General features: G+C 44.7%; 1 protein-coding gene across 4 annotated transcripts in view; it reads right to left on the reverse strand.

Moving 5' to 3' along the window:
• The window catches only part of LOC147889630 (uncharacterized), a 72,947-nt gene that overhangs the window by 35,531 nt on the left and 10,606 nt on the right, over positions 1-26,810 (reverse strand). For 3 of the 4 annotated variants that reach the window (XM_087391827.1, XM_087391829.1, XM_087391830.1), the window contains exons 3-8: positions 18,535-18,633; positions 18,329-18,416; positions 6,878-6,921; positions 6,586-6,693; positions 6,392-6,472; positions 2,014-2,086 (exon numbers count right to left, since the gene is read on the reverse strand). In XM_087391827.1, the coding sequence (XP_087247953.1) occupies positions 2,014-2,086; positions 6,392-6,472; positions 6,586-6,693; positions 6,878-6,921; positions 18,329-18,416; positions 18,535-18,633 (493 nt within the window). The remainder of the gene's footprint in view (positions 1-2,013; positions 2,087-6,391; positions 6,473-6,585; positions 6,694-6,877; positions 6,922-18,328; positions 18,417-18,534; positions 18,634-26,810) is intronic. The other variant, XM_087391828.1, reaches the window with a different exon arrangement.

A 26,810-nucleotide genomic window follows, 5' to 3' on the forward strand; every position in this document is an offset into this window, starting at 1 on the left:
CTTCAGCTGGCTCACAAGTCTCACGAGTTTATGGACCATTTGTTTAAGTTGTATGGGTTGCCGTCTGACATAGTCAGCGACGACAGGGACTTGAAGTTTATAAGTAACTTCTAGACACTTGTTTTTGAGAAGTTGGAAACTACTCTAAGTACGAGTTCCTCAGATCATGCACAATCTGATGGCAGTACAGAGAAGGTCAACCAATTGGTTGAAGATATGCTTCGGGCATATGTTTCTAAGAGACAGTCTTCATGGGAAGATTTCTCCCCATGATCGAATTTGCTTACAACAATGCAAAGCATTCAAGTACTGGTTAAAGTCCTTTTATGCTTATGTACGGGTTTCAACCAAAGTCACCATTTATGGTTGGGTTAAAGGGAATCCAAAATGATGCTGCAAAGACATTCTTGCAAGACATGCAAGAAATGTTGCAGTTTGTCAAGGAGTCTATTAGAACTGCCCAAGATCGGGACAGATTTTATGCTAATAGACATCGTTCACCTAGAGAGTTCTCTGAAGGAACGATGGTATATTTGCGTATTCCCAAGGAGTCCAAGAGCCTAAGTACTGGTTTGGTTCTGAAGTTATCCCCCAGATATTGTGGTCCGTTCAAGGTTATTAAAAGAATTGGACCAGTTGCATATAAACTAGAATTGCCTCCTGATGTTAAAGTACATCCAGTATTTCATGTCAGTAGACTAAAAGAGTTACTAGGTGCGGATGATCAACTTGTTTCTCCTCAAGGAATAATAGAAGTTACAGATTTGACTTTTATTCCACACGAACCTGAGAGTATTCTTGAATTTCATGAAAGACAGATTCGTAATAGGACTATCACGAAATACAAGAATGTTTGTGTTTCGACTCTCAAGAATAAAGTCATGTACATCTTCTAAGCATTGAATGTCAATTCAAGAAAAGCTTGTACTTACTCTAAAACTCTAAAGTCTTTTTTTTTGTATCGAATGTACGCTTAATATTTTTAAGTTCTTTTAGTACCACACTAATATCAAACGGTACGTATCGGACGTGATCGGACGTGTCAACCATAGATATAACTGACAAAAAAGCAATAAGACATAAAGAGGCCCATGAGTAAGATGGGCAAACCTTGCAAACATTGAGGCTTGGGAAAAGGACACAAATGCTTTTGCAATTTCAATCAAGATTAAGGACATTGAGATCCTATTGAATGAAATGCCCAAGTGCACGTAAGACATAGACAATCTTAATTTATTTTTCCGTTTTGGAAAGAGAGGGAGACAACACCTCATATTTTATTAATAAGGGTAAGGAGAACCCTTACAAAAAACCCTTAATAGGCCAAAGAGACGAAGAAGAAGAAGATGTCATCCACCATTGGTAAGCACATGAGAACATCAAGGAGAAGCATCACATAGACAGCCAAACAAGTGGGTGCTTACTAGGAAATCTTGTTCGACCATCATTGGACAAACACACAATCTAACTGAACTTGCCTTAGGCACAAACACATGGCCCTGCACATCTCTCTATTTATAGATATATAAATGTAATATCTGACACCTATTGTAGCACTGTAGCAGTGCAAGCTATAATGATCATGATGGATAACCAATATGTCTCATAAATCGCATCGAGTCTTGAGTGGACATTGATGAAGTCATATCATATAAAATAATAGACTATGCTTATGCCCAATAGTCCTATTTGGAAGTGGACATTCACAGATTCATGCCATATGTACAAAATAGTCCTATTGGGCAGTGGACATTAATAAATTCATGCCATATGTACAAGTAGAGAGGAAAAAGGTAAGACGTAGTTCTCGTAGTCACTAGACCAGCTCTTAAATTTCAACTCCTAGCTAGAAGAAGTACACAACTACGCTAGACATAGAAAATGCATCAAAGCACTCAGTAAGCACCTATTACATTTCGTATCGGGCACAAAAAACATGTTTCCTGCTGGCATAGGTTAAATATACATAATATAAAGACATTCAGAATAACAGGCTTCACAAAAATACCATACCTGCAATCTTGTCAAAAATCTTTACTTCGCGAGCACGTTCTGCTGCCTTCTGTAACTTTAAGGACTTGTGAGCCTACAAACAGCAAGACATATCACAATTTGATGTGTATCAATAGACCTTGTGCCAACAACAAAAGCATAAACTATTTGCACACACCAACACTTTGAAGGGAGTTCGTATTTGTTGCTTACACTGTATGTATTCACAATGCATTTCATGCTATGGTTTACATGAACCAATCATAACTCCTCCACACTCAATCCATGACCTTCAATATTTAGATATACTACATCATAGGGCGTGGGCATCCCTATCCTTAATACTTTTATATATAGTTAATCCCTGCTCAAACTTCAAGCCGTTACCCAGCATCTCTTTGAATATGCCATGAAACTGCAATAGCAGCCCACAGAAAACCCTAAAGAGAAGACTACTAATGAAAGAAAATGGCCAAGCCAATACATTAAAAGTTGCATTAAAGATGTATAAGGCAATGAATGGTACTTTCAACAAATGCAGTCAAGGAAGTAAGAAACAAGCATTGAATGAAGTGAGCTTGGCAAGCAGCAAAATTGAGGCGATCACTTTTCATGCTTGAGAAGAGAGAATCTAGGACCTCTAAAATCCAACGATCTCTTTTAACAGAAACAAGATAATATGACTATAGTAAGTGCTCAGTTTCTTCCCATTTTCTTTGGGCTGTCTCAAATACTGCCCGCCAAATAGGTAATTTTGGATCATAGTATCATTTCTCTCAGATTCCTAGAAATGGGTTGTGACATTATTTCCCTAACTATATAGTAACCTTAGCAGTTCAAAAATGTCTTTTTGAAGGGAACATTAATATGGACCCCAAATCAATATATATGGACCCCAAATTAATATATACACCATTTCATTTCATTGATCTCATATGCTAGATTTGAAAAATTAATGTTATCCAGATTCTGGTGTCTAACGGACTTTTCTTTTTCCTCCAAAAAATAGACTTTTATTAAGGATGAAAGAGACTTTCCGCCACACCATTCAAGGAACCTTTTCGATGACGTATTTCAAAATCAAAGTCTCTGCCCATCTAGCCTTTCTTTCCCTTAATTCTGACCCATCACACACATACTTTATTGACCGATGATCAGTCAATACAAGAAATTTTGAGCCATACAGGTAGTGTCTCCAAACCTTGAGAGCATACACTACTACATAGAGTTCTTTTTCTAGTGTGGGCCAACGATATTGAGTGTCATCTAGCTTTTTACTTTCAAAACCTACAAGTCTTCCCTCTTGGAATAAAGCAGCCCCAATGGCAAAGTCACTTGCATCGGCCTCTAAAACATAAGGCCGGGTAAGATCAGGCAGTGCAAGAACAAGTGCTTGCTTAATACTTTGATCCCATAACTCTCTCCTCGTGATTCTGATTTCTGTGATTTTGGAGTTATCCCGGAGCTCTCGAGATTCTCCATCTTCCTCTGGACTCCATAGCAAGTGGCGGCTCGACATTTTTACATACTTTTGCTAATTTTTACAAATGACATCCCCCCCCCAACTGCCAAGCATGAGCATATGCTTGGCAAACAAAAAGGAAAAACAACAAGACCCACACATCCCAGTAGACTCCGGAGAGCTGGCTGTACATAATGCAATATCATCATACATCTTGTCTTGCAATATCATCACACATCAACTTTTTCAAACGAAATCCATTGACCCGTTCGATAAAAAGCTCCCGCAGATGATAAGTTGCATTTGCATAAGCTTTCAAGATAACAAAAGGACCTTCCCATTTATTAAAATCTCGTCTAAACAACGATCAAGGGTAATATCATATTCAGAACTAGATCCCATCTGCAAAACCTTTTGAACTCATCACCACATCTTTTGTCACACTCATACTTACATATTAAATCTTTCTCCTAGTCAGAAGGGATAAGTACCGGCTCTTCCCATAACATTTGTATAACCTTTTCAAAGGCTTCCTAGGCCTTAGCAGTCCACATGAACACAGCCTGTTTCTTTGTCAGATTGATGCAAGGGATGAAGGCCATGTGCCGACTTCTGCAAGAACCATAATATGTAACCTTCTAAACAAAAGTTTTCAACTGGCATGCTGTCTTTGGCACAGGCATATCATCTATAGCAGACACCTTCTCGGGATCCATCTCAATCCCATCTCGAGACACAACATGCCCCAAAAGTTTTACCTTATCCTCTGCAATGGGACATTCAAGAGGAGTTAGATTACCCTGGGCATCATCTATCCTCTGAAGCGCCAAATGGGTATTTTCAAACGATCCATTTTAGAGCTATAAATACAGAAATCATCTATGAAGACTCCTGTAAACTTGCCCAGGAAGGGCTCAAAGGCTTCATTCATAAACTTTTGGAAGGCAACGGAGGTCACCAATCCAAATATCAAGACTCTGAATGCATAAGTTCCCCAAGATGTCACGATGGTAGTGTTCTTTTGGTCCTCCCCCACAATCCCAATCTGAAAGTACCTCAAATAACCATCACACACAGCGTACCTCTCGTGACCTACTACCTGATTCAAAATCCGATCCTGAAATGGGAGGGGATAATAATCTCCTTTAGTGTTGCATGCATTCAAAGGACGCATGTCTGGCCCATTTTGAGACCGCCACCGTTATGCTCATTGTATCAGTTATCTTTAGTCTCATAGACCTTCACAGTCTCCCGAAGACTTTTTGGGCGAAACAATGTTTCGTGCAGAGCGTTTCATCCTGTTTCGAAATGTTTCGTGACGAAACGTTTCGTAGCGTTTCAACAGGACGAAACGCATTTTCATGTGACTATGAGATTCTGGTGATAGCCCATTCTCAGATCGATCTTTGTAAAGTACTTTGCTCTGCAGAGCCGATCGATGAGATCTTCTATCCGAGGTAATGGATATTTATTCTTGATGGTCAAGTGATTCAAACCTTTATAGTCCATGCACAGACGCATCCCTGAGCCCTTTTTCTTCACGAGAAGCACTGGTGCACCCAAGGGGATTTGCTAGGTCTAATCTGACCCAGCGGAAGGTATTCCTAAATTTCCCTAGCAATTTCATCCTCCTCCTTCAACCTTGTCCAATACGGTTGTCTAAACACAGGTTGAGCACTAGGTACCAAGTCAATCCAATGGTCAACGTTCCTTTATGGAGGTAGACCCATTGGAAGTTCGTTTGCAAACACTTTGGGATACTCAAACAACACGTCTACACCTGCTCCACCATCCACTATGGCTTGGACTTCATTATATGCCTTGTGGATCAAAGGCACAGTAATGTTGCGTATGTCATCTCTCTCACCCATCCGCACAGAAATATCTTCAATGTCGTTCATAGGTGGAGGGGGATTTGCAAGTTCAATCCATCCTTTGAAACTCTCCTAGAGATTGGGACAGTTCCGTAGGAGGATTCCGATGGGAATTGACACAGGGCAACTCAGGATGCTAGAGAGTGCGGCTCCTTCAAGTTGACGTGGCGGTACATTTTGTTGTGGAGTCTGTTGTTGGAACAAAGGCTCGAGTACAGTATCAATACTTTGTGGGGCCAAGTCATGGATTGGATCTTGAGCTTGTTTCTCAGCCTCAAATTGAGCTTGTTCATTTTGGACCCATTGTTGAAGTACCTGAAAATGAGCCTTCTCCACCTCTGCATTCGGGTATGGAGCTTCTTTTATTTGAGGCTCGGGAGTTGATGTGGATGAGCTCGGCTGCTCATTACTTGGCGGAGGTGGAGGCACTTGGTAAAAGAGCACAAGCTAGAGAGGCAGGAAATGCAAGATTTACCCAAAAAGAAACAATTGTCACTAGTGGACTGCCTAGTGTCATAATCACCAGCCCAATCTGAATCACTGTAGGCATGCATCTGCAAGTCACCCCCCCTGGGAAATAGCAAGCCAAAAGACTTTGTGCCCTACAAATAACGGAAGATGCGCTTCACTGCCTGCCAATGCATAGTTAAGGACACAATCAAAGTGGACCTGGATGCGTGGGGGCGTGGGGGGAGCTCTCCCTGTGGGCAAGCATGGTGGTAGAGATATGAAAGGCCAAGTATGAGTGGTCAGCTCCGAGGGGGGGGAGGGGTATATGGCGAAGTCGTTATCCATGAGACAAAGTCTAGTGGGCCTAGTAGATAGTCCACTGTACTAGACCCACCGCCTTGCAGGAAGCGAGAGAGAGAGAGAGAGAGAGAGAGAGAGAGAGAGAGCACTTACATACACTAACGCCTAATAAAATACTCAAAGATCCAATTATTAAAAACTCCTAAACTCTCATCTCTTCATGCTAGCAATAGACACTGCACTCTTCATGGTCTAGTCAAAATTTCAAGTATTAAAAATACTCACACATCACAAACTAAAGACCAAGCATAACCTTAGCTCTTTCTTGTGCTGAGATGGACTCCAAAGATCGAGGAGCTCTAGGTGGAACATGGACAATAGATTGTGGAATTTCCTACAAAAAGCAAATCAAGAAGATATAAGTACAAAATCCCTTCAAAAATGGGATGGGACCCCAAAATATCAGTAAATCATCTAAGCTTTGTCCTAAGCTAGATTTTAAAAGACCTCTGGTAGGATCCGACGACATCTATTCAAGTTGTCCAAAGGGCGAACTCTTGGATTAGGAGGAACTAAATCCTTTGTATGCAATGCTTCAAAAGCATCGAATTCTTGCTGTCAAAGAGAAAAATAATTAGGCAAATTATCTAGCACTCACAAGATCACCAAATATCACAAACATTTTGTCCCAAAATCCCTTATTTTCAAACCATTTACTAAAATTGAGCAAGCATTCCGCATGCAAGCAGCCCAAACAACCTAAGGAATTAAAATGGTACTATAAAAAAACACTACTCACTGAGAAAAAATCAAGGGAAGCACGTGATGATTGAATCTTGCCATCTGCAAGAAGTACAAGCCACTACAATTTTACTTGCAAGCTTCATGGGAGTCTCTCTCTCTCTCTCTCTCTCTCTCTCTCTCTCTCGATCAGAAATGACACTCAATCTCATCTCAGGATGTCTGAGTTTTTTCGTTTTTAAGTGCTAGTTTTCATGTTCGCAGTTTAGCACTCAGCAATGGCCCTAGCAAGCATTTTGCCTCAGCCAATAGTTTTCATGTTCATAATTTAGCACCCAGCAATGGCCCTAGCAAGCCATTTGCCTCAGCCAATAGTGGCTTGTATGAGTTCCTTTTTTTTTTGTACTTTGTCTCATAGGCCAGTGAGGCTCCAAAGACGTTAATACCCTAGGGGCTGCTCATACATACCTTTTCTTTCGCATCTCCACCTCCCTTCGCACAGCACCTTCCACCCCACTCAGTGCTTACTCCACCTACCACGATATACGCTTTGATCGGGATCACTCACCTTCTTACTCTGGCCGTCTGTACATACTTCTTGCTTATATTGACTTCATACCCCTTTTAGAGGATCGTGCTGCCCTTGTCACCCGCTCACTACACGAGGCTGCCATTCACGCTTTTCCCCACACCACCCGCTCCACCCGCCCACCACCCCCTGGAACCGTACCCTGTAATAGTTGGTACAATGATGAGTGTAAGGCCTTATGCCGTCAACTCAGATTCGAAACCAAAAACAGTCTTCCGAGCACACCAGATACGCTACATGAATACTGTAGACTGGTACGGAGGAAGAAACTAGATTTCATTCGTCGAAACAAGAAGGAGCTACTGAACATTTTGTTTAGTAACAACTCTAAGGACTTCTGGCGGAGATTTCTAGAAGGACGGTCCCCTCCGCCACTAACTTATACCCAAATCTGGTTTGATTATGCACACACACTTTATGACATCCCAAATCAGCCAGCCCCTAGCCTCTCACACATGCCTCGTCCCACATCCTGCACCCTCTTCACTAGCAGAGGGGTAAAGGATGCTATGATGAAACTTCATAATGGCCGAGCGAAGGATCATGAGAGACTATGCACTGAGTTCATTGCATATGGATTAACCTCCTAGCCCCGATCTTAGCAAAGCTTTTCAATGAAGCGGTTTGTTTGGGATTTCCACACACTTGGACCATTAACACTATCTCACCCATCCACAAGGCAGGGGATCCCATGAGCCCGGAGAACTACAGGACCATTATGATTGGACATGCCATGTCATGTCCAAGATTTATGCACCAGTACTTGACTCCGAGATTAGCAGACTTGCAGAGTGTCGAGGACTCAGAGCAACAGGACAAGCCGGATTCCGGCGTGATCATGGAACCATGGACCACATTCTGACGCTTAGATGTATCATCGAGGAGGTGAGGTCACGAAAGCAGAGGGTTTATTATTGCTTTGTGGAATTTCGCAAGGCATTTAACACGGTCCCGAGAGCCCGCCTCATACGGTGCCTACAGGACTTGGGTTATGATCAAGAGATCATTTGGGCTGTCATGGCACTTTACGAGAGAGTTTCTGGCAGAGTTCGGGCAGGATCCGGGTGGACACACGAGATCATGAGTACCATCGGGGTCAAACAAGGGTGTCCTTTGTCGCCTACCTTGTTTGGCCTCTACATTGACGAGCTTGAGACAGTGATGCAGACACAGGGGGTGTCGGTTGCTCTCTTGCGGGCATGCTGATCCAGAGTTTGCTCTATGCAGATGACGTGGCTCTCTTGTCTTCCCCAACAGAGGGGCTTCAGAGACACCTATATGCACTACAGTCCTTTTGTGAGTCTCATGATTTGAAGATCAACGTGGGTAAAACCAAGGTCATGATCTTCAATACATCTCGAGCCATCATGCGTCAAAAGCAGTTCACATTTGCGGGGTCATCTGTTGAGATAGTTTCATCATACACTCAGCTTGGGGTTATCTTCTTCGGACCGCGCTTCACTATGAGATCCGCGATGCATGCACACTTGAGTAGAGGGTATGCCTCATTGGCCAGGCTAGAGAGGCAGTGCTTCCGCTCAGACTTTGAGGATCCACGCACCAAGGGGTTGCTTTTTGACTCCTTGGCTCGCCCAGCGGGGATGTACAGCAGCCCTTGTTGGGGGCCAGACTTGTCGGATACAGAGTGGGCCCGTGTGGAGCGGCTACAGGTTCTCATGCTATCATGGATGATTCGCGGTAAGTCATCCGTTCCTCACCAGATCATTCAGGCTGAGTTTGGGTCACCCCCTTTACAGCTAGATGCTGCATTTCAGGTCATCACATATCTATACCGAGTTAGGGAATATGGGGATTATAGCTCGGGGCATAGCAGGCTACCATGGATAGCTCTATCCTCTTCTATGGCACTTGCAGCAGGAGGAGATCAGAGGTGCTGGTATGCACGTACAGAGAGATGGTTTGAGCGACTGGGGCTCCACATGGATAGACTACCTCCCTTCCAGTATAGCATGGATGCTCCGTTCTCCCCCCTCTTATCACACAAGGTCAACCAGGTTATCCGTGAGGATCTACTACAGCTACACACTTTTCGGACCTGGTTGGAACCGAGTGAACTCCCAGTGAAGCTTAGCTTCTACAGAGATCACTTCTTACATATCACAACGGAGGGTTTCATTGACCCACCAGGATACCCACACATTCACCTACCCCACCTGATGAGGATCTCTCTTGGGCAGTTCCGGGTCTCTTCACACAGACTTTGCATCGAGAGCGGCAGAGCAGAGCGACTACCCAAGGAGCGGCGCATATGCACACTATGTGACATACAGGAGGTTGAGACAGAGGAGCATTTCATCTTCAGGTGTCCTGTGTACTATGAGATCCGAGGACGTTTCCACTGCCTCTTCAGAGATAGTTATGGGATTTTAGCCCATTTCCTCTCCTACCCAAACCAGCGGTGTTTGGCAGGTTTCATTCATGAGGCACTTAGACACCGTGAGAGGATACTCTGAGCACGGAGACAGGAGCAGACTTCTTCCTCGGTTGATCCCTCTCAGAGCTCTATCACGGAGTTCTTTCAGCTAGATCGCATGGACCCCAACGAGACGAGGCCTCGACATGACCATGACCCGGAGCCCGTGACCCAACAGCTCAGACAGAGGGTCGACACACAGATCACACTTGGAGACATCCCCTCCTTGTTTAGAGTCGGAGCTCGACTGACGGGGGTCACAGTAGCCCTGGTTAGACGCAAAGCTACGACCAGGAGACGTGCCAGGACCGCACCTCTGAGTGGCCGACAGCACTCTATTGCCGACTTCATGCCTCCACTGCCTCATCCATCCTGATATCTTGCTGTTGTTGGGGATGATGATGATATTGATGATGATGCTGAGATTGATATATAGTCGACCATCGACATGACTATGTTGTACTTAGGACTTAGTACTGCCATTCTGCATTTTTGCATTTTTTGCATTTTGCATTGGTATGGACGCTCGTTTAGTAGCTCCACTACCACAACTCGTATCAAGATTTTCACAGTCTCATAGACCCATCGATCTTCCGAAGACTTTAATAAACCTTCTTTCTCTCTCTCTCTCTCTCTCTCCCCTTCATGCTCCCACCGTCTCATCCACCTGGATGAAGTGATGATGATGATGATGATGATGATGATACTGATGTGTAGTCAATCACTCTCATATGACTATGTAGTACTTAGCACTAGCTTTTTGCATTCTGCATTGGTGTGGATGCTCATTTAGTAGCTCCCCCCTCACAATTTTTTTTATCAAGATTCTCTCAGTCTCATAGACCCATCGGTCTTCCAAAGACTTCTATGCATTTGAGCCAGCTGCCAGTGTAGCTGACGGAGAGGAGCTTGATGAGATGAGAGCATCATGGATCAGCAACAAGAGTGTCCACCACGATGCAGCCAGACGAGGGACACACACTCAACATGCGACATGGAGAGAGCCCAAAGCACGCATGATCGAGGTCGGTCTATCTTATCCCTTCTTAGAGGCGACCGCTAGAGACGAGGCATCACCCTTGACATAGCCCACCGGATCCACAGATCGAGGAGACCACGCCCTCCCCCACGTCGCGAGACAACTTGACAGACACTGATACGAAAGCTTCTCACATCTCATTAGAGTGCCACCAAGTTACTTGGATATATGAAACTTGAGCATGTACTAGGAGTGCTAGGCCCGCAAGGCCTCTTGCAAACGTTTCTCTCTCTCTCTCCACCAAGTTGGTGAGGAGTCTCTACTGGTCACTAAAGCCCTGCTTTGTGTATGCCACTACGGTCACACAAACATGTAAGAATCCAGTAAACAATCTTCCATGTAAGAAATCTGCAAGAATAGGGTCTTTGAGAAGAGCAGGAAGTGTCAGGACTAAGTGCCAGGACTAAGTGCAGGACTGTGTGCCCAAGACTATGTGCCACCATCACAACAAGGGGCTGCGTAAAAGACGTGTGGGGGAAGCAGGCATTTAAACAAGCTATGTCCACTTTCGTAGTCTTTTATACAAAGACATACGAGATCCTTAGAGATGGCTACCCATAGTGACAAGATACACATGGGAGACAGCCCACAAGAAGGAGATGAGTAGGGAGAGCACAGTACAAGGCTCTACGGGTGTAGCAATTCTCTTCAGATCGCAGCTAAGATCTCGTATAATTATGCTAAAGGAGGAGCATGTACAACACATGTGGGTACACGTTCAGACGGCCGATCCTCCTTGAAGTATGTTACTTTCCCCCAAAACTTGTCTTATGCACATGAGGTCACCACGGAGGGCCACAACCCACATGAGATTATATACGATGAGATCCTAGAGTTCTCTAGATAGGGGAAGGCCCTCCTCCTAGCGGACTTCGATGCATGCACGGGGAGCTAACAAGGGGGCCTACTGGATTTTGGATAAGACCCCCTCGGAGTATCAACAATGGACCCACCAAAGCTTGGGATAGTGAGGCACTCAGATGACGCACCATAGGTGACAGCATGGACGTCATCTATTGGAGATGGGGGCAAAACATGACTTGACCATATATAACGGCCTTCAAAGATATACCTTTGTAAGACTAGAATAAGTCCAATCATACGAATTTAGAAAATTTGTTGTTCTAAAGATCAAAAATCTACAAAGAAAATAAAAGAGAAAATGAAAGAGAAGAAAAAAGAGGTAAACAAAAACTTTTATGAAAAGCAAAAGGAAGACATACTTAGCAAGCAAAGCAACACTTATGTCGTCATCAGTGCCCAAGCATAAGCAGCTATACTAGGTTTCTAAAGACCCGCGGAGTCTCTTGGGCAAACCCAGTGCTTACTAAAATACGTCAAATAAACAAAAGAGAATGAAAACAAGAAATAAAGAAGAAACGGAGCAGGTGACTTAAGCAAAAATAAACAAGCAAGTCAAGAAACAAAAACTTCCAAAAAACTAGAAACTCTCTCTCTCTCTCTCTCTCTCTCTCTCTCTCTCTCTCTCTCTCTCTCTCGCCAGAGATAGCCCATCTTGCCAGAGAGCACCGATGGTTCCACCCCGAGGATGTACATATGACATGATCCGGCAGCACCGTAGGATGATCTTACACGGAGGCCGTACCCGTCGCTTTATTTCTAGACGATGGAGGATGATGGCAGATTTTCGGAGGAGATTGCTCCATCGAGACTTGGCACCGCCAGCAGCCCACTTGACACTTGCCCAGATCTTCACACTCATGGCAGGAGGCATGGTCGATGGCCATGACTTCCATCATTTCTTTGGATCACAGACCCCTTAGGGAAGACGATGTTCCTCATATTTCATATTTTACATTTTGTATCTAGGCATTTTTGGTACTCTATTTCATTTCATTTTGTATCTAGGATTTTTGTAGCCATTTTTGGCATCTTAGCTGTATTACGATGAGGCCACCTAGTTGGCGCATCGTTGATGATGTTTTTTCCTTTTGGATGATTTTGTGTCCCATAGGCCATGTATGGCCTTCCGTGGACCTTCAATAAAATTTCTTTCTTTCTTTCTTTCTCTCTCTCTCTCTCTCTCTCTCTCTCTCTCTTACTTAAAACATAAAAAGTTAAATGGCACTTTACACTTATCTCTCGTTTCTGCAAAGAGGCAAAAATACATTTCTAACTTAGAAAGCACAAGTATACTCAAATAAACTCTCTTTTGAAACTAAAAGAAAAACGGGCTATTCAGCTCCCCGCTTTTTGTTTTCAGCTTATGTTCAATCATTCTAAACAAACCTAAGGCCGAAACACCATAGATAAAAGACTTCATATCTAAGAATGTGCGAACTTTTTTCATTATTTTCCTTGGATTATACCTCTTGTGTAATAGTAAAGTGATCAAATTACTACATTGAGTGATAAAAGACTCCTTAGTTGTACAAAGGCGGGAAAATCTATGAAATTGGGAAGAAATGACTCCATATTTTGCCAAATCAGAAGATGGCCATTATCCAGAGGGTTCACTTGTTACCCACAAGAGACGGCCATTATCCAGAGGGTTCTTTTGTTTCCCACATGGTGGGGGGGCAAGTACAATGGACTGCTTGATGGGGCTCCCAACCTTTGTGTCATGTGTACACGACTTTGCAGCCCTCCCCCCCTCCCACCACTCACGCTAACCATTCCTACTTGGCATTCCTCATCTCGGCTCCCACACCAAACACACGTCCCCCTCCTCCAGCCCCCACCCATATACAGATACACTTTGACCATGCCCTCGATGGGGGCTATGTGAGCCACCTATCTCGTAAGCTATTGATCTCCCTTGGAGATGATGCAAACCTCGTCCATGCCACAGACACTCTTGTATTAGTGGTTCAAGATGCTACAACTAGATCATCCCCATGCACGACTCAAACCACAGCATGCCCTCATGAATACTAGAAGATATTATACTCTCATGATTGGCCACACACTGGCTTTACAGGCATGTACTAAAGAGAGCACTTCCACATAGGCATAAGGGAAGCGAGCTTTGGGCAAGCTAGGTTCTCGAGACAGTGCTCTTGGGTAATCATCGAGGAGGCGAGATCAAGATCCCAAAAAGTCTATGCTTGCTTTGTAGACTTTTGGAAGGCTTTTGACACAGTACCACGATCTTGTATGATGAGGAGAATGCAAGAGATGTCGATCCCAAGAGTCATAATCTAGGGGGTGATGAGTCCATATGAGTTAGTTAGAGGGAGAGTATGTCCCATGTGGCCTATCAGATTGCTTAAAAGCATGATTAGAATAAACCAAGGATGCCCCCTCTCACCGACACGTTTTGGGCTCTACATTGATGAGATCCCAACCTTGATTGACCACCTTGGAGGTGAGGGGTCAATCCTTGCCGACCTGATGATACAAATATTGTTATACACACATTGATATCATCCTCAACAACAGGCTTACAGAGACATCTAGAGTCCCTAGAGGTGTTTTGCACAAAGAGAGACTTGATAGTCAATCTTGGTAAGCCCAAGGTTATTATTTTCAACACCTTACGCGCAGTATTGCATCAACACAGTTTCACTTAACAAGGGAGAGCTGGTGGAGATCATGTAGTCCTACACTCAACTTTCACAAGACCAATATTCATGATAATTCATTCAGCTAATGCACAGTTTACGAGTGGTCACAAAGCGCTGGCTTGACTAGATCAATAATACTTTCAGGCACATTTTCAAGATCTTTGGACGAAGGGATGGTTGTTTGATACCCTAGTGTGGCCGACACCCATGTATGCAGCACCATTATTGGAAAGTGATCTCTCGGTGGACTGAATGGAGGAGATTTGAGATGATTATGGAGTCCCGGATGATTTGGAGTAAGCCCTCATTCCCTCATCAGATATATTATACGATTGGATACTTCAACTCTATACACCACGGGCTCGAGGGAAAATAGGAGTTCCCCATCAAGCTCCAGTTCTATGATCTATCATGAACACGTCCTAAGAGCATTGGAGGATGGATTGATTATCAAACCCCAGTACTTGGAGGACAGACAAGTCTCACATGTATTGAGGATTCCCATTGGACAATTGCATGTCTCGTCCGACCAGCTAAGGATTGAGATAGGGAAAGCCACATGCACACCTAGAGAGCTATGGATGTGTAGGCATTGCAATTGGAGAAGGTGCAGATAAAGGAACACAAAATATGTACATGCCCAATCTATTATGAGATTTAGAGACTATATCGCAACCTTCCATTCTCTTTTCGAGATCTTGCTCTCTAAAAGTAGAAGGCACAAATTTACTATTTGTTGCTCTAAATTTGAGACCTAAACTTCTAAACTCTCCTCTTTTTCCATTTTCTTTGCTTTTACCTTTTTCCTATCATGATGTCCTTCTCTCCCCCCCCCCTTCCAAAAAAAAAAAAAAGCTAATATCTTCAATTCTTTTTTCTTTAGCATAGGACACTCTATCCAATAATGACCCTTTGCATGACACTCATAACAAGTGATCACACTCCTATCTCAATGCCTCTTTTCCAAGGGGGCACACATTTGGATCACTTTCTTGGCTCGTCCATTTTCGTGATGAGGTCTGCATCAGCCTCTACTTGCTCGAGATGAGCCCAATATGTGACAACACAGAGAGATTCTATTGCGACAAATCAGACAACAAGAGGTGACTGTGACACTTGGGACAGAGCTAGACTAGACACAGGCATAAAGGAATTAGCATAAATGCCTTCATACAGGATGCAGACATGATTATTATGGGAGAAACTTGGGAAAGTGACGTATGCAGGATTCCAGAGATACCTGGATATGTGGTGCAGTCAATATACCAAAAGCAAGTAGGGAAAAGAGGACAAGGAGGTGTTGCATGCATGATAAAAGAACACCTAGCATATAAAATCAGCCTTCATAAAGCTAACAAATACAAAAGATACATGTGGCTGAAAATAGAGCTTAGCCAATGTCCTATCTTTCTTGCAGGCTGCTACATACCACATCATGAGTCACCCTTTTACGCAGACACGGAGTGGACCCTAGTGATGCATTTGAGACATCATGTCTTGATGTGGCTGAATTAAGAGAGAAGGGTAAAGTCATAGTGATGGGAGACCTCAATGCAAGAATTGGCCAACTACAGTTCCAGCCCATCATGCATGATGAAATGGATAAAGACTCAATCATGGAAGTGGATACCATGTGGCAGAGGACGTCAGAAGATGGCACCATTAACACACAAGGCAGAGCACTTAGATGTATGGTTAATGGGCTGCACATACCAGTCTTAAATGGAATGCAACTATTCCCCAACACACACAAGATGACATGTATTTCAGCTAGAGGGCAAAGTGTGTTGGATTATGCTCTTGCACATGCGGACACTCTACCTGATATTAAAAGTTTCAACCTAGGGGTGAAACATCCCAAATCGGATCACCTTCCAATATGGCTAAATCTTAACATCCACATTCAATATGGGGAGCAGAAATTTCCAGCAAATCCAGGTGGTTTCAAGGTAAACCCAGACAAACATCAAGAGTATGCTGACACTTTAGACACCAAGCTGGAAACAATGACAAATATTACATGGGCAGGCCTTCAGGAAGCAATTCTTGACTCAGCCACACAAACATTTGGAATAGTATCTACAAGGGGAAAGAAGCAGGCCAAAGGGTTACCACACAAGAAATGGTATGATGAAGAATGCAAACAACTGCGTAAAGAACTGAAAAACATAGTAGACGCAGCCAAGTATAGGCAATTGGAAAATACATACAATGCCCTCGCAAGGAAAAAGAAAAGGCAATATATTCTAGAAAGGGAAAAAATCTGATCTGATTACTTTCATCAAGAGCCCGAGGAAAGGATGGAAACAAGTAAAAGGCAGAAGGAAACAGGTCATAGGGGATATATCAGATGCAACCATGCTTGAATATGTTACCAGGCTGTACAATCACCCGCATGCCATAGGAATGGGGAAGGAAGATTTGTTGGCCACATATACCAATCCTTTCACCTTTGAAGACATTGAAGCCAGGTTTAAAAAGATGGCTAATGGCAAAGCTTCAGATCACATGAAGATACATGCTGAATTTGTGAAATGGACAGGAGACCGAGCAAGAACATGGCTCTCGCACATCTTAACGCATGCTTTACACCATGGTTTCCCTCAGGAATGGCAAGAGAATTGGGTTCAGCCTTTATATAAGGGAGGAGACAAAAATTCAGTCACAAATTACAGAACTATAATGGTAAGCTCCACATTCAAGCCAAGGTGGCTTGGTTGTAAACAGACTTATTGAATACAATTGTGGCTTGCTTTCCACTTGTCCATATGGTTTTGTTATGTCTGTTTTAACTGTTAAGAACTCGATCCCCGATCATCATACCCTTTCCCCTTTCAATAGCAACCCCAACCTCCCAGTTGTTTTGTTGGCATCTGCTTTCATCACACCCAAACATGCACACAACTCACCAAGGATGGCAAGAGCGAGCATCTTCATCCGAGCACTACATGGGTTGGGTTAACAGTTCACAAGCAACGCACACCGAGCGTGGTCAGGATCCCAAACCAGCCCATAACAGGCGTCAAACCAGGCCTCAACTGTGGCCTCAGCCAGGCCCTGCTAATTGAGCCTCTAACCTTGGCATAAACCCCCTCCTAACCTGCAAAAATACACTGAGAAAGAATAAAAACACTACACCTCCCTCTAGGCGGGCACACCCACATAGAAGCCCTCTCTCCCTAACTGACAGCCAAGAGATGACTAACATTCATTCCCCCTTCTCATCGCTTTTTGTAGGATCCAAAATAGCTACCCACTCATAATCCCCATTGAAGGCCATACTTTGTGCCATTCTTCTTCTTCAACTGCAGTTTCATTGTGTAGATCAAAACTCTGTGTGCTACGTACTCCCTTTGTGTACTTTGACCTATCCACAATTGTTTTCCTTTGATTTCATTTACGCACAAGGGAATCCAGAGCTAAGCATTTCGGAGACTCTAAGAGTGAGGAGTGGAGAGGGAGGGTTGAGGGGGAGACTGAAAGCGGCTAGTGGCTGCAAGAGGCTGAAGGACGGGATGATGTAGTGTGTAAGTGGGAGGTAGCCAGTGGGCAGGCAGCCAGGTGGAGGACTAGAGGGCAGGAGGCAGCCAAGCGGGCAGCCATCCAGGTGGAGGACTAGAGGGCAGGAGGCAGCCAAGGTGGAGAGGGCAGCGGGAGTGGAGGAGGGGCGATGGGAGGCCAGTACGGGCGGAGCGGGAGGCCAAGACGGAGGGGTGACAAGAGGTGGGAGAGGCCTAGGCATAGGGTGGAGCAAGGAGGCGGGAGGATGGAGCAGCAGGGAGGCAAAGGTAAAGAAAACAGCTTCCGTTTTAACCCATGACATATACACATCCATTCCAATCCCTCCTTCCATTTGTTGAGACAACATACACTTTTCTTATACTTATATCCCCAATAACCTTACCAGCTCTCAACCCTACCTTGTTCCTGCAAATCTACAGCACCAGCTGCCTGAAAATCAATTAAACCCTTTGCCAGGAGACATCTCGCAGAAGAAGAAAACGAATCCTGAAAGTCACATCAATGATGGATTAGCTTTGAAGCCCATATAAAATCACATTAAACTAAGCATACTCAAAAACAAGAAAATTCCTTTTGCAACCATCTGAAAAGGGCCGATTCAGACCTGTGATGAATTTTCTTCGCATTCATTGATGCTATGAAAATGCTGCGAACGGGAGGGCAATTCAGAGCCCTTGAGCTCTTGCACAGAAGCAAAATTTTCCTTCATCCAGCAGAGATTGATATTATACTTCAAAATCGATGCATTCCAAAAGTGGACTGACGAAAACTTGATCTTTCAGTTTCAATTGCAAAACTACACAGGCGCACATCCTGCTCCTTGTATTTTGCATATTCTATCCCAACATAGGCATTTGCAATATTATCAGTGATATGCCTACCAGGAACAAAACCATACTGAGCAAGATGGAGGCCATTATGTAAGTATCCTTTGATGCAATCAACCACCATTTTTGTTATGATCTTATAAATAACTAGCATGAGGGTGATAGGTCTCCAATCAGCCAATGATTCACATATTTGCTTCTTTGGAAAAGCTTGACAAGCCCTTTCTTCCATGAATCCGGTATTTGTTGGTTTTGCCAAGCACTATTGATCATATGCAGTAAAGTAGACTTGAGGATATCCCAATATGCGAGGAAAAATTCAATCGTGAGACCGTCCTATCCTGGAGATTTCCATCTACCACATGATTTTATTGCATCAGATAACTATGTTTCATTAAAACGTTCCTTCAGCTCCAAGCTTTGTCCAGTCTAGTAGCTATCATAGCATATGTAAGACTCCCAAGTACCCTGATGGACAAACTGGATAGTATGGCTGCGAAAACTGATTGATAAAACATAGTCGTAGAGCCACTCTTGTCCGAGTATGACATCGTACCGAGAAAAAGACATGATGTCGAAGTTCAACTTGTCCATATAATGTTGGATGCGAAAAGACAAGTTTTTGATCCTGGTGTTGCACAAGAAGGTCGTTCCATTTGCGAGTTCAATCTGATAGTCCATGAGACTAGGACTGGTGGTCAACCGAAGTTTGTCGACCATAGAACTAGCTAGGAAATTATGAGAACAGCCACTGTCGATGAGGATAGTGACCGTTGTTCCACGAATCGATCCTTGAACACAAAGTACTTGAGTGGCCAGGGAAGGTTCGAGGTTGCTGGCAAGGCTCAGGTGGATGGTATTCGCCATTCGAACAGCTTTGCCTTTCTTGTCTTGTGCTGGGGTAGCATCTTCTCTTTGGGAAGTGCTAGATTCCATATTGGAATTTTGCTTTGGTCGCTTGGGACAATCGAACCATCTATGGTCGCCTGTACAGATGGTACAAAGTCCTTTTGTGCTGGAGTTGTTCTTCTTGTCAGTGGCCGCACCTATGTTGGGGATGTCGGTAATGACTTTGTTAAGAAGAAGAGGTGCGATCCTTGGAGGAGTGCTTCTGTTGGAATCCAGCATATGATTTATGAGTCTTCTGGGGATCTTGAAACTGTCGCTGACCTTGATTACCGGAGTTTTTTCGAAACCTGGTGTCATCTTGAGGGCGAGCACCTTTGGCCATAGGAGAGTTCTGTGTGCGATTAGCACTCTGCTTCCCTGTGTTTTGGAAATCTGTAATGCGCTCTGCGTAAGCAATAGCGCCATCTGTGGTAGTGATGTTTGCTTTAAGGACATCAATGCGTAACGAGGGATTTAGGCCTGAGATGAAAGCATGAAGGCGATCATCCTCAGTTAAACCATCAATCTCCAGCACCAATGTGGTGAACTAAGAGATGTAGGAAGACAAGGAGCCCGTTTGCTCCAACTACCGGAGTTTTGAACGTGCTTGGAAGTCCGCATTGGCAGGTATGAACTGCTTACAGAGCACGTGTTCAAAACATTCCCATGTTAACACACTTTTGCCGTCCTTTAAGCGTCTTTGCCACCATAGAAAAGCTGTATCCTTAAGGAGGGAGGCTGCCAAGGCGATCTTTTTGCCTTCAGTGAGGTCAACAGTATCAAAATACATGTGCATTTTTGCGAGCCATTGGTCAACTGTTCGGCGATTGCGTTGACCAGTGTAGGCTTCCGGAAGTTTGATGTCAAGTCTTTTAGTTTTGGAAGATTGAAGTAAACGGTAGAGGGCACATAGTTCAGTGTTTTCTACCTCTGGTGGGAATGAATCCGCATAGTCGTCTAGTTGCATCACGTCATCCTCTGTATGTGTGGTACTTCGAGAATCTTGAAGTTGTTGAACTTTCTGAACCAAGTCGGAGATGTTGTCCTGAAGCTGGGAAATTTGAAGTTGCAGTAGTGATTCGCCTTGAAAGTTGACTTCAGGGGTCTTTTTTGGACTTGAGTCTTTGATCTCTGGAGAGGCTTCACGCGAGCATTGCGACATATCGGAGATCCCTGTGAGAAAAGCGCGAACTTGCGCTCTAGTTTGTACCATTCCTGGAAGAGGATTCGGGCTGCTCCCTGAGGTTGCTCATGTTGGAGGGGGCAGGCGAGGCAAGATGGAACCACCCGTGGGAGTCTGGTAAAGGAGGTCCTGTCTGAGGTAACAGTGGTGATGCCGAAAGTGGTGTTACTGCTCGTGAGAGGACAGGAGTAGGTTGCAGAGTCCACGGATATGAGAAAGGATAAGGAGCTGCTGTCGGAAGTGGAGGACATCCAGGAGAAGGAGTGCCTTCGGAGTGTGAATACTGTCTTGGAGAAGGTACAACCTGTAGAGGAGGATATCTGGGAGCTGAAGGAGGTGGAGAGTACCCTGAAGATGCCGAAGGTGAAGGGTAAAATTCTCTCCAAAAATGGACAGCAGACTCTTGAGGTATATCGGGTTCTGGGTATCTTCGTGTCTCGTGGAACACAACCTATACTGTGTTGAGGAAGTAATGTAACTGAGGTGCCTCACGCAGAAGATATAGGATGTGGTCCAAATCACTAGGAGGGCACGTGACACAAAAGACCCACGATGCAAAAGCTCCGAAATGCAAAAGGTACCCTTTTATAGGTGCTTGGTGCCTAAAAGGTGTGCCTATTCGAAGGGGTGTGACCCTTGGAATAGGTGCACCTTTTCATGAAGGGGTGTGTCCCTGTTTTTAAAAGGGGTGTCCCTACATGAATAGGTGTGTCCTTTTGTCCACGATGGGGTGCGTCCCTTGAGTGAGGAGTCGAAACTCTTCATCAAAAGGTGTGTCCGATGGTGGAAAAGGTGCGTCCCTTGGTTTTGGGACAGCCCAAGCACCTGAAAAGACACGATTTTTGTCGTGTCCATTCACATCAACTCGTGATGTGTGGGAGATGGAGAGCCCATAGATGACTTTAGGCAGGGTTGGCGCTAAAATTTTTTACGCTCATCCTCTCCATCTCTCCATGCACAATGTGCACGGATATCCTTCTAGCGGAAAAGATGTATCAGATCGGCGCTAGAAGGTGGGGGGCATTTCCTTCAGGCAGGAGCGAATTTTGCTCTGATACCACTGTAAGAAATCCTAGATTTACTATATTTAGAAATGTGCTAAGGAACAGAAATGAGACTGAGATAGCAGAGAACAAGGAATAATTGTATTGCTTGAATGTCTGTAGGGTGGATGTAGTGTGTCATCCATACAATTGGGCCTCTCTTATATAGAGAGTGAAGAGTCACACATGAAAAGGTGTGTACTCCAAAGGGTATGTGCATGAAGAGGTGTGTACCCCTTGTGAAGGGTGTGACCCTTGATGAGAGGGTACATAACAATAGAAATGTCTCTTCAATAGAATGTCTCTTGTGAAGGGTTGTGCCTCATAGGAAGTGTCCCGTCGAAAGGGCAAGTGTCCCGTCGAAAGGGCATACCCTTCCACAAGTGTCCATTCATCAAACCATCCATAAGTCTAGACATAGAGAAAGGAATACGTCACAGATCGTGACATTGCATGCCCAAACTGTCAAGCAAAGTAAGTGAGACAAGCTGTAGCAAGTTGTGATTGAAAGGAAGTCTCACAACCACCAGACATAAGGACTCGCCAAATACTTGCAGACTGCCTCTTGTAATGTAGGCTTTTGAAAAACTGTTTTGACGAACCACCTTTATCCAAAAAACCCCTCAGTCTTCCTTGTGTCTCCCATTTAGTAATCTTTCTATGATCATTGCATTGCAGACAGTGTTTAACCTAGCATTAAGACATGTTTTCTTCCAAAGACAAAGACCGAAAATGACTAAGCTTAGTCAATGTTTGGCAAGTGTTTTTTGCCTGAGCAACAGTGTTCCTCAAAGTTTTCATGTAATTCTTGCCATAATCACGAATGATTGCTTGCATTCTAGCAACAAAAGCATCCCATGCATAATCAATATTAATATGGCTCTGATGTGAAAGAGGCTTAATGCCATCACAAACCATTGCCTTGTATGCATCATGCTCCAAGTAGCTATTATTAACAATAAGAAGCCTTCTTTGCGGCAACCTGTCTGTTAGATATCAATGCTCCACTCTCGTGTAACTACGCGGGAACCAGCTAACTCTACTTGTAAGCCCCCCATATGAGGAGAAGGCATTTGAGTAGCTCGGTTATCTGGTAGGTCCTAGTTTGGACACCAGATGGGGGCCATGTGTGGCCTGATGGTTGGACGGCTTCCGATAAAGTTGGCACACCGCCAACTAGGCTACATGCAAATGCGGGAAGGCATCCCTTGACTGACCGCACTGAGGGTAGGCGGAGCATTTCTCGAGGCAGCCCACTCTTAGGTTGCGGGGCCCGTTTGGAGCCTCAGATGATCCCGGATGGCTCTGGGCCGAACAGCAACCGTAGGTCAGTTGCTCTATTTGCGCACCGGTTCTATTGTATGGTCGGTGGCCTGTTTCGGGACCGACCCCCAGTCATCCGTTTTGGGCGGACTCGGTCGGTCACCCAATTGAGCCTAACCGACTACGACTGGTGGCTATATAAGAGCAAGCCCGTGAAGCCCATTTCATCACTGGCTACAGCAACCCTGATTCCTTAGCATTCAGCCTCCGTCTTCTACTGTTTCCAGCACGCCATCAAAGCTTCTTTCACAGGAGCGCACGGTTGGGAGGCAGCGCCATCTATTGTATCAGTTCTACAGTAATCAAATTTTTGATTCTCCATACTATCTTGTTTTCTCTCTTGCGTACGAGATCCTGTTATTTGTTGAGCACAGACGTATTATTATTTTCTTACATGGTATCAAAGCCTGGACTCTAGCAAGAAGATTTGGTAGTGTGTTTCTATTTGCGAGCAGATTGTGAGAGATGGCCCAGCCCACAAGACTGCGAATCCCATCATTCGGCGAAAGCGAAAAGTTGGATGGCTCTAACTATCCACTCTGGAAGTTCAAGATGAAGACCATCCTAAGCGCATACGAGCTTCGGGACACTGCTACTGGGGTGGACGTGAGGCCGGTTGCGAGACCGGATCCAGCCAATGCAGGACAACACATAGTACCAACTGCGGATGAGATTCTCGCGTGGACAAGAAGAAATGCAGATGCGCTGTGTTCTATTGTCTGCAGTGTTAGTGATTCCGTCATGGCGTTAATTCATCATGTCACCACAGCGGAGGAGGCATGGACGGTCTTGAAAAATCAGTACGAGACCACGAATCAGACGCGGATTCAGAATCTGGAGACTCAACTCGCAAATGAGAAGTTGTCTGAGTCTGAAGCGGCAGAGAAGTTCGTCACCAGGGTGAAGAATCTGCGCGATCAGATGACTGCAATTGGCATCACCATCACCAACGAGAATCTAGCACGAAGGTGCATACGGATTCTCCCACCAAAGTACGACGGTCTTGTTACGGTGCTGAATACGCAGAACAGAAATCCACCCCTCAACTTTGAGGATTTCAGCGCGATGCTTCTGGAGGAGGAGATGTGTCAAAAGACGAGGACTGGAGAAGATTCGGCTTTCTAGACCGGATCAAAGAAAGGTAAGGGTAAGGACTCTGGTAACCCATCTTCTTCTGATGATAAAAAGAGAAAGAAGAAGATCAAGTGCTTCTATTGCAACAAGGCAGGGCACAAGCAGAATGAGTGCCGAAAGAAGATTGCAGATGAGAAAAACGGAGTAAAGAAAGAGTCCAGCAACAGCGCGCAAGCAGCACCAATAGAGCTGTTCGTAGCAATTGAGGAGATTTGCACGGAGGCAGTTCATGTACCTGCGGATGAACCGTGGATCATTGACAGTGGTGCATCGCGCCACATGACCAGTCGGAAGAATTGGTATACCTCTCTACAGCCGGTAGGGAATGACATCCTGGTAGCAGTCGGCAATGATGCAAAATGTCCAGCAAAAGGAAAAGGTACCATTGCTCTCAAGTCAGATGGAGTTGTAAAACAGTTGTTCGATGTTCTTTATGTGCCAGATATCAAGAAAAACTTGTTATCCATTTCTGCGATCACGGATCGGGACCTCAAAGTTCAATTCGATAAGAATGGTGCACAGATCCTGGATCTTCAAGGAAAGGTCGTTGGTAAAGGTACATGGCGTAACAACATTTACGAACTCTCAGCTTTCAGTGCTCGAGCGGATGGCTCGAGCGGATGTGAAGAACACTAAGCTGTAGCATGAGAGGTTTGGTCATCTAAACCTTAGTTCTTTGAATAAGATGCATAAAAGTGGAATGATTGCAGACGTACCAGAAATTTCAGATCTACCCGATGTATGTGAAGCTTGCATGATGGGCAAGCAGCATCGGCAACCCTTTCCTAAAGAGGCCAGCAGGGCAAATATATATATACCTGGATGAATCCAAGAACATTCCCAAACTCTAGAGGCAAAGGCTCCTCTAGAGCTCGTTCACACGGACCTCGCGGAAAGATGGAGAGGAAAGCTTTGGGTGGTTCCTACTACTTCATGACGCTGATCGACAACTACAGTAGAAGGATATGGATATACTTCCTAAAGACTAAAGACGAGGCTTTTAGTAGGTTCAAGGAATGGCATGTAATGGTCGAGAAAGAATCGGGGAGGAAGGTGAAGACGTTGAGATCAGACAGAGGTGGAGAGTTCACATCGACTGAATTCGAAAGTTACTGCAAAAGTCACGGGATCAAGAGGCAGAAACCCTCGCCACATACATCACAGCAAAATGGAGTAGCAGAACGCAAGATGCGCGTCATCTGCGAAATGGACCGGAGTATGATGAAAGGGAAAGATTTGCCAAAGACTTTCTGGGCTGAAGCATGTAACACTGCAGTTTACATCCTGAATCGTAGCTACACGAAGGCTGTGAACAGGATGACTCCACTGCAAGCCTTTTCTGGTAAGAAGCCTTCAGCTACACATTTCAGAGTTTTTGGATGGGACTGTTTTGTGCATGTCCCTGATGCTACCAGGACCAAATGGGAACCGAAGAGCCGAAAGTGTATTTTCTTGGACTACAGTGAAGAGGCAAAGGGTTATCGTCTCTATAACCCTGTTACCAAGAAGGTAATTGTAAGTCGCGATGTGGTCTTCTCAGAACAGCCACATCAATTGGAGGAGGACGCTTCCTTCCCAGACAACCAGGACCAAGATATCCATCCAGTACCGCCACCAACAGTAGACCGAACTCCCCCAACGGTGCTTGGGAGGATTCAAGACAAAGAAGATGAAGAAGAGCCTGCACAACCACAACAACAACGGCCATTCCCGAAGTGGGTAAAGCAGCTTTTGGACGGCAGAGAACCTCCAGCCATTGAGGAGGAACCATCCGAACACCGCCGGTCCAAGAGATTAGAGGAGCAAAGAAGGGCGTAGGAACACTTGGTCAACTATGCTTTGATGACAGAAGTGATCCGTGCTGATGAACCCAAGTGTCTTAAAGAGGCACATGGCAATGATAGGTGGATGGAGGCTATGCAGTCGGAGTATGGCTCCATAATGAAGAACAACACTTGAGACCTTGTGGATCGACCACCAAAACGCAAGGTAATCGGAACCAAGTGGGTATACAAGACCAAGTACAAGTCCGACGGCACGTTGGATAAGTACAAGGCTCGGCTCGTGGCAAAAGGATTTGCACAGGTATATGGTTTTGATTATCAAGATACTTTTGCTCCCACAGCTCGACTAACCACAATTCGCAGTGTTTTGGCTTTAGCTGCCCAGGGAAGTTGGCCCGTGTTTCACTCAAGGAGGAGGTATACATGGAACAACCACCAGGTTTTGAGATCCCCGGTTCAGAAGGTGAAGTCTGCAAACTGAAGAAGGCACTTTACGGACTGAAACAAGTCCCACGAGCGTGGTACCAACGAATTGATGCCTACTTTCTGTAAAACGGGTTCAGGAGGAGCCCATCTGATGCAAATTTGTATATCTTCAGAGAAGGAGGCAGGTGTATGATCGTGGTCCTTTATGTGGACGACCTTATCATAACAGGGAACCATGAAGAGAAGATCTCGCAGACGAAGCATTTGCTAGG

Source organism: Dipteris shenzhenensis, chromosome 20 (assembly GCF_047967505.1).
Source record: "Dipteris shenzhenensis isolate YYH24624 ecotype China chromosome 20, Dip_SZ_1.0, whole genome shotgun sequence".
NCBI lineage: Eukaryota > Viridiplantae > Streptophyta > Polypodiopsida > Gleicheniales > Dipteridaceae > Dipteris > Dipteris shenzhenensis.